This window comes from Entamoeba histolytica, genomic scaffold (assembly GCF_000208925.1).
Source record: "Entamoeba histolytica HM-1:IMSS scf_1104750519291 genomic scaffold, whole genome shotgun sequence".
In the NCBI taxonomy this organism is placed as follows: Eukaryota; Evosea; order Mastigamoebida; family Endamoebidae; genus Entamoeba; species Entamoeba histolytica.
The window spans coordinates 25,903-34,833 of NW_001915034.1; the positions used below are offsets into that span (position 1 = coordinate 25,903).

At 23.7% G+C, this 8,931-nt stretch overlaps 3 protein-coding genes across 3 annotated transcripts; all 3 read left to right on the forward strand.

Moving 5' to 3' along the window:
• Positions 1-94: 94 nt before the first annotated feature.
• Positions 95-3,775, forward strand: EHI_199700 (SMC4 protein, putative; the record flags this gene model as incomplete). Its single annotated transcript, XM_649656.1, has 1 exon — positions 95-3,775. One exon carries the CDS (start codon positions 95-97, stop codon positions 3,773-3,775), a length of 3,681 nt encoding a protein of 1,226 aa, XP_654748.1.
• A 100-nt stretch (positions 3,776-3,875) lies between these two features.
• On the forward strand, positions 3,876-4,508 carry EHI_199710 (uncharacterized protein; the record flags this gene model as incomplete). Its single annotated transcript, XM_649657.1, has 1 exon — positions 3,876-4,508. One exon carries the CDS (start codon positions 3,876-3,878, stop codon positions 4,506-4,508), a length of 633 nt encoding a protein of 210 aa, XP_654749.1.
• A 633-nt stretch (positions 4,509-5,141) lies between these two features.
• EHI_199720 (uncharacterized protein) lies at positions 5,142-6,392 on the forward strand (the record flags this gene model as incomplete). Its single annotated transcript, XM_001913906.1, has 1 exon — positions 5,142-6,392. One exon carries the CDS (start codon positions 5,142-5,144, stop codon positions 6,390-6,392), a length of 1,251 nt encoding a protein of 416 aa, XP_001913941.1.
• Positions 6,393-8,931: the final 2,539 nt, after the last annotated feature.

Consider the following 8,931-nt stretch of genomic DNA (forward strand, 5'->3'; position numbering starts at 1 on the left):
GTGTTATAAATAACAAATATCAATGAATAAAAATGTTTAGTCAAAAAAAGAAGAAAAGTGAAAAACTTTAATTTTTAGAGAACATTTTTGACAAATGGAAGAAGTGAATCAAACGAGTAGAATGATAATTGAAAAGATGACATTCTATAATTTTAAGTCATATTATGATAAAGTTGAACTTGGTCCATTTCATGAATCATTTACAGCAATTGTTGGTGCTAATGGGTGTGGAAAGTCAAATGTAATTGATGGGTTATTATTTGTATTTGGAAGAAGGGCAAAACAAATACGTCAACAGAAAGTAGCAGATCTTATTCATAAGTCTGCTCTTCATCCAAATTGTACTGAAGCAAGGGTTGATGTTCATCTTGTTAATGTTGATACAGATGGATCTTATTTACCTAATACACGATTTACTGTTACTCGAATAGTCTTTAGAGATGGAACTTCAAAATTTATGATTGATGAAGTGGTATGTAAATTTGATGCGATTCTTGAGAAGATGAGGTCTAAAGGGTTTGATTTATTAAATAACAGATTCCTTATTTTACAAGGTGAAGTAGAAAGAATTGCTTTAATGCCAACAAAGTCTAAAAATGGAGAAGATGGAATGCTTGAATTTCTTGAAGATATTATTGGTACATCTCAATACATCGAAGGGATTGAAAAAGGAACATCAGAACTTGAAAAATTAAATGATGAAGTACATGAAAAGACAAATAGATTTAAAATTATTGAACGAGAACGAAATGGGATATTGAAAGAAAAAGAGAATGCTATTTCATATTTAAAAGAAGAATATAAAATGTGTGGATTAAAGAATAATTTGAATAAATTAGAATTAAAAGCAGTTGAAGAGAAAGAAGTTGAGGGTAAAGAAGAGCGTGAAAAATTAGAACAAAAACGAAAAATTATTCAAGACGCAAAAAATGAAAAGTTGAAAGAAAAGACAACTAAAGATAAGATTATTGAAGAAAAAGAAAGAGATATAAAAAAAATTGAAAAAGAATATGAAAAGCAAAAGGGTTTGATCAACAGTGCTAAGAAGAAGAAAGCAAGAGCTGAAGAAGAAAAGAAGCAAAATGAAAAAGCAGTTCTTCGAAATGAAAAAGAAATTAAAGAAATGGAAAAGAAAATCAAAGATGAAAAAGAAAAAATTGAAAGTAAACAACGAAGGTATGACCAATTATCAAAAACAATGGAAAAAGATAAAGAGGAAATTGAAAAATTAAAAAATGACCTTGAAAAACAAACTAGCGAAGTAAAAGAAAAGACTTTACCTGTTAAGAAAGAAATTGAAAACCTTATGGAAAAATTAAAAGAACCAGAAGAACGAATTGAAGAATTAAGGAATGAAAATAGTAGAAAGGAAGCCGAGATTGAAGGAAAAAAAGAAGGATTAGAAACAATAAAAAATGAATTAAAAAATATTTCACAAACACTTAATGAAAATGAAAGAACGATAGAAGAAAAAGTAAAAGAAATAGAAAGAGAGGAGCATTTAAAAAAAGTTGTGGAAGAAGAAGAAAGAGAAAATGAAGAACGTAGAAAGGGTTTAGAACAAGAAATGAGAAATTTAAAAGAAGAGATTGGTGAAAAAAGAGACCTTATTCAACAATTACAACAAGTTTGTGAAGTTGCAGAAAATAAAAAAGAAATTGCTAAGATAATTAAAGTTATTCAAGAAGAACAAATTGAAGGATTAAAAGGAAGACTTGGAGATTTAGGAAGTATTGAAAAGAAATATGATATTGCAATAACCACATCTTGTGGAATGTTAGACTACATTGTTGTTGAAAGTATAGAAGGAGCTCAAAAGATAAGTGAAATATGTAAAGAAAGACAACTTGGAAGAGTTAGTTTAATTATTTTAGAGAAGATGAAAGTAAAGCCAAATTGGAGGAATTGGAAAAAAATACCAAAAAGTGAAAGAATAGTTGATTTGATTGATTGTGAAGAATGGGCAAGGGAAGTATTCTATTTTGCATTAAGAGATACTTTGGTTTGTGAAAATTTAACAATAGCACGAGAAGTAGCATTTGGAGAAACACGACAACGAGTTGTTACGTTAAATGGAGAATTACTTGACAATGTTGGTAGTATTACAGGAGGAGGGAATGTTGTATTAAAAGGAGGAATGAATAAGGTTGCTCTATCAAAAGAAGAGCAAAAGGAACTTCAGAAGTTGAAAGAGGAACTTGAAGAAAAAGAAAGCCAATTTGAAGAAATCAGAAAAGAAGTTGAAGCACAGAGGAAGAAAATAGAAGAGAATGCACAAAAGATTAAAGAAAATACAATAAAACAAGAACAATTAAATGACTTAAAGAAAAAAAATAAAGAATTGAAAAAACGAATTGAAAAAGGAAGTCTTGATGTCGAAGCTAGAGAAAGAGAAGTTACACGAATTTGCAAAGAATTTGAAATAAAAAAACAAACAAGTGAAGAAGAGATTCAAAAGATTGAAGAACAAAACAAATTGTTATTTGAACAATTGGAACAAAAACAAAAAGAGTTAGAAAAGTTAGAAGGACTTGATATGAAAATTATTAAAGTAAATTTACAAGATATAAATGAAAGAAATCAAAGAAATACAAAAGAATATAATAGAATAGAATTAGAAATTAGTGGAAGTACAAGTAAAATTGATGAATGGAATAGTTATCTCAAAGAAATGAATATTCACTTGGAAGAATTGAAAAATAGAATGGAAAAAGATGAAATAAAAATTGACGAAACTCAAATGAAACTTACAAAGAAAGAATTAAATGAAAAAAATGAGGAGTTAAAAAAAATCGAAGAAGAGTATGGAACTCTTCTTAAAAGTATTGAAGAACTAGAAACTGAAGAAGATAAAATTGGGGAACAAATCGAAGAAATTAATGGAAATAACTCTGAGTTAACTGAAAAGAGACAACGTTGTGAAAAAGAAATTCGTTCTATTTTTAAACATATTCGAGAATTATTACATATTGCTGAAATTCATGAAGAGGATGAATATATTGAAAATGTGTTAAACCATAATGAAACAGATAATCAAATGGATGAAGAAAAAATTCGAATTATTGGTATTTCACTTAAAGACGTTGTAGATGAATTGAAAGAAATTAATCGAAAAGAAGTATTAGCTATGATAGAAGATGAAAAGAAAAAAATTGAAAATATGATAGAAAATGTTAATTTGAAAATCATAGCAACTTTCATCAAAGTTAACAAAGAGTATCAAGAAAAATGGGATGTCATGAATGAGGCTATGAAAAAACAAGAGGATTGTAAAACAACATTAGAGGCATTGAAGAAAAAACGTTTTGATGAATTTATGAATGGATTAACCGAGATATCTTTCAAGTTGAAAGAAATGTATTATTTACTGACACAAGGAGGTGTTGCTGAACTTGAACTCGTTGATACCTTAAACCCATTCACTGAAGGTGTTGTGTTTAGTGTTAGACCACCAAAAAAAGCCTGGAAAAATATTGCTAATTTATCAGGAGGAGAAAAGACATTGAGTTCATTAGCACTTATATTTGCTTTACATCATTACAAACCAACACCAATTTATGTTATGGATGAAATAGATGCTGCGTTAGATTTTAGAAACGTTAGTATTATAGCTCATTATATTAAAGAACGTACAAAAAATGCACAATTCACTATTATCTCACTACGTCCAGAGATGTTTGAATTAGCAGATAGATTGATGGGAGTATATAAAGTAAAAGATGTATCATGTTCTGTTTCATTTAACCCAAATGCTTATAACTTGAACAATAATTGATTTTTTTAATGAAAGTTCTCCAAGAAAAGTAACGTGAAATTTCATTACACTTTTTGAAATGAATAAATCTAGTGTTAACAAAATATCCATTCTAACAAAGATGAAAACATCATTTCTTGATGCACTGAAAGGAAAAGACAAGGATAGTATTCAAACCTATTGCTCAGAAATTTTTCAAAATGGTAATATACAAGAAATGAAAGGTGTTGTTCAAGCCATTATTACTTTAATTGGTTCTAAATATAACAGCCATCATTTCACTTTCCATGACTTTTCTTTGTTAATAGACCTATCCAACATTTCCTTAGAAAACACTCAAGAGATATTATTTCAATTAGTCACTACTCCAACAGATCGTGAAATCTTTATTCCTCTTGAAATTTATTGTAAATTAATTGATTTATCCATAAACACAAAAAAAGAACATATGTTGACTCAGTTATTACAATATCATTTAATTCCAGATAATAAAGTAATTGCTATGAAACTCATTTCGTATAAGCATCAGTCTAGTTCATTGTTTTATGCTGGGATCGACATATTAAAACGAACAAATAAGTATGAAGAATTGATTGATATCTATTTATCTCAAGGTGACATCTTTATGGCACTTAGATTGGCAGATTTATCTCGAAGGAGTATTTCGACTCAAACAATTAAAAGTTGTTTGTTAAAATTAAATAACTCTGTTATAACAGCTCAATTTGAGTATGAGTATCAACAACTAATTTAATTTATTATATTCAACGGGACTTTATTTAATTTTAAATCAAAAAGTGGTAAAAATGAAAAGAAGTATAAGTCAAATAAATTAAGAAGTAAACAGATTGTGTTTAGATATTTGTTCTTCTATTAAACTGACGTCATAATGACAATATTAGAAAATGCAATGACAACTATTATTAATAAAGTGACTAATAAGAATTTAGCTTGTGGAGGTTCAACCACTTCAAGAGCAGGACGTTTTGTGATGAAAGACTTCCCGTCAGCACTTTTAATCATGTCTTTAAATTTCAAGATAACAATTAGTTAGTTTAAATATTTTTGATTCATCGATTTGTTACAATTGTAATAAATGATGAATTTTGATCGATTAAATAATCAACAATAAGAGAATAGAAAATTTACTAGATAAATAGTATTTATCTAATGACTCTTAAAAGTTGAAAGCAAAGAAGGCTCTGACGTAGTTTTCATAAGAAAGACATTTGAAAGAAAATAAAAGAAAACAATAAAGTTAGAAGAGTTAAGAGAGAATGGATTGAATGAAGAAGAAAACCATTCAAAATGAAGAAAGAAGAAAGAGAAGGATAAAAGAAGAACTGAGAAAAGAACTTAGAAAATAGAAAAACAATACAAATAAGAGATGGAGAAGAAGGATAATATAGAAAAAACACTTATGAGTATCATTGAGAATATTAAGAAAAATAGAAAGCTTGTTGAACAAAATGTAAGTAATTTAAGTATTGTATTTAATATTATCAGAGAAAATAGTGAAAATATTAGTGGAGAAAATATTGAAACAATTATTAAAGAAACAATTAAAACAATTGACAGTAATAAAGAAGTGGAACAACTTAATGTCATTGGAATTGCAATTTGTACATATTGTTTACCACTCATTAGAAAGGAGAAAATAAATAATTTAATAGTAGATTATGTTAAAACATTTCCTAATGAATTTGAAACAGAAGCACTTATTTCTTTGACTATTGTTATTTATGAATTTATGGTTATGACAGGAAATAAAAGTATTAATAAACAATATTATTTTGGATATTCAATTATGGTATTAAATAAATATTCAACAAATGAAGATATTGTTGAATATTCAATGAGATTATTATGTAGAATAATTAAAGGAGATGGAGTATTAATAACAAATATTGTTGATAAAGAAATTTGGACAATGTTAATGACAGTCAGTGGAAAATATTATAATAACTTTCAAATACAAAAGTATTTATTAAGAATACTTAATCAAATTATTAGTAATTTAACTAGTAAAGAAAATAAAGAAATTATTACTCAATATTATTTAAATCGAATTCAAGAATCAGAAGGAGAGATAAAAGAATTATTATATAATGGAATATATTATTGCACTAAACAAAGTATCAATAACACCGATTTTGTTAATTCAATTCTCCAAATTATTGGTGAAGAATTAAAAGAAGATAAAGAAAATAATTCAATTGTCATTAGTAATTGTTTTGGAATATTAAATAATCTTCAAGAACAACAAATTGATATTTTTATAAATTCAACAATCATTGATAACATTATTCAATTAACTATAAAATATATGAACGATATTGTTATTCAAAAATATGGAATACACTTACTTCGATTATCAAGTTTTCACGATAAATTTTATTGTAATGAATCACTACTTTCAATTAGAAAATCTATTACATTATATAAAACAGATAATCAAATCCTTGAAGATAGTTGTGTTATTTGTTATAATTTATATTTAAATGAAGAAGATATCGAAAAGAAAGAAAACATAAAAACAGTTGTTAATTTAATCAAAGAAACTAATTCAACTAATAAAATCATTTATGCAATATGGTATGCATTATCAAACCATCTTACTTTGAACTTTGTTCATTGATTATTTTTTTTTACTTATTGTTTACTTCTTCTTTTATTTGTTATATTTTTCAATTTAATAGTCTTATTTTAAATTGTCATCTATTTAAATTAAATCATCTTCATTTGGAAGTTTTTATGATAATTTTAAGGGTTTGATTAGACTAAAAATAATACACCACTGTTTATGGATGATGCAGTATATAAGTATATTTTATTTAAAAGAGTTACTGTATTTCTTCAACTCTGTTTTCTTGTAAGACTCTTTTCGTTTAACTGTTTTATTCTAATCTTGGTTCTTTCAATGAACTTCTTTTTTTTAGAGTTGTTTTATCTATTTTTTCATCTCTTCTTGAAGAATATATTCTCAAACAAATTAAAAGATGAAAAACTCACTATTTTTCGTATTTAAATGGTGTAGAATTATTGAGTGTTTTGTTTATTTCTTCATTGTAATTAAAATCAATTCTGACATTAAACAATACTGAATGATATTAATCAACAAAATTTATTTATAAACAACATTCATTTCATCATAAGATGATTGAATTGAAATTATTATGAACATTTTGTATTTTAAATCATATATTTATACTTCCAATCATTTTTAATAAACAGTGAAATTTAATCAAGTAATTACTTTTTTCTTTATTATCAATAATTACATATGTGATGGTTATTATAGGCTGTTATAATAAAATAAACATTTTTATTATTTATTTACAAGAAACAATAATTTATTTACATTTTTGTTTATTTCTATGAAATATCTTTGTTATTCTTTCAATATAATTTGGATATTCTTAAAGGATTCTTACAAAGGGGTACGAAAATTAGCAAAGAAAAATGAATCCAAATAATTTACAAAAAAAGAAAAAAGATGCAAAATAATTTGCATCCATAGATTTTTCCATTTATTATATTTTGCTCATAAATAAAAATAAAAAATATGATAAATATACAATCTGTATATATTTATGTTTATATTTTATATTCATTTCTATTCATTTTGTATGAAATATTAATGAAATAGATTATTTGATTATTCATATTAAATTATTTTTATTCTTTTTATTCTTTTATTTATATGTTATTTATCTATCGTATTTTTATATTTATTTCTCTGTTTATATTATTTATATCATTGTATTCTTCTTATTATCTATATATTATTATATTATTCTTATTTTATGTTTTTTATGTTTATATTATTTAGATTTTCTTATTGTTATTCTTTTATATTTAGTTGTATTTTATTATTTGTTTATTCATCTTTATCATCTTTTATATTATTATCATTTATATCTATTTTCATTTTATATTTATTCTCTTTTGTTTTATATTAATATTAATTTTATCTTTTATACTTTGATTTTATTATTATATTATTGATTATCATTTCTCCTTTTATTTATCATTTATTCTTATTATTCTTTTGTTTTATATTCTATATCATATATTCATATTATTTTCATTTATATTTTATCACTTATTATATATTATAATAACATAACACATATGATTGAATATATAATAAACATCATGTTTAAATTATACATATAAATAATAAACATAAAAAAGAGTAAAATATTTTTCATTAATAAAATAATATTAATTATTTTACACCATTGAATTAGACACTTTTATTTCATATTTCTAATTTTTACATTAAAAAATACACTTTTTATTTCTTCTTTTCTTCTTTTATTACATCTTTGTGTTTTTATTGCTCTTTATCTTCTTTATTTTTATCTTCTTCTACTTTCTACTTTTATTTTCTTCTTTCATCATTTTCCTTTTATTCTTTTATATCTTTCTCTTCATTTTTCTATTATTTGCTTTTTTCATTGCCAATTTCAATTAGTATAAAAATAAACAATGTTAATATTTTACAGAAGTAATTCTAATAACACAGTATAACATTAATAAAACAATAAAATTATAATAGAAATGAATTTATATTGAAATAAAATATGTTAAATCAATACAATAATCAACACCGATATTTATATTATCTAATTGTTGGTATATTTATTATTTATTGAATTTTATATTCATTTATTTTTAAATAATTATAATTTAATATTTTATTTATTTTATTTTATTCTTGTAATATAAAACACAAAGACTTATACTATCTCCATTATATTATATTTATTATTTACATTTTATTAAATATGCAACTATTAATATTGTTATTTGTTTATTAAATGAAGTATTTGAATATTTAATAATATTATTTATTGTATTTTATTAAAAAGAATAATAAAAGTGATTTGTATCAATTTAAATTTCATAGATATAATAAAGAATAGAAAAGTTGAGATAGAGAATCATAATATTTTTGAATGTTATGAGAATTAATTCTTGATAATTTATAATGTTAGATAACGATTTAAGTCTATTTAAATAATTAAATTAACAAAGAAATAAGACGTAATAAAATTAATTATCATTTCTTATTGTGATAAAAGATAAACCTGAATTATGATAAACAGTAGTTTGAAATTAAATAAAAAATAAAGATAAGAAAAAGTGAAAAGATTATTATTCAATTAAAC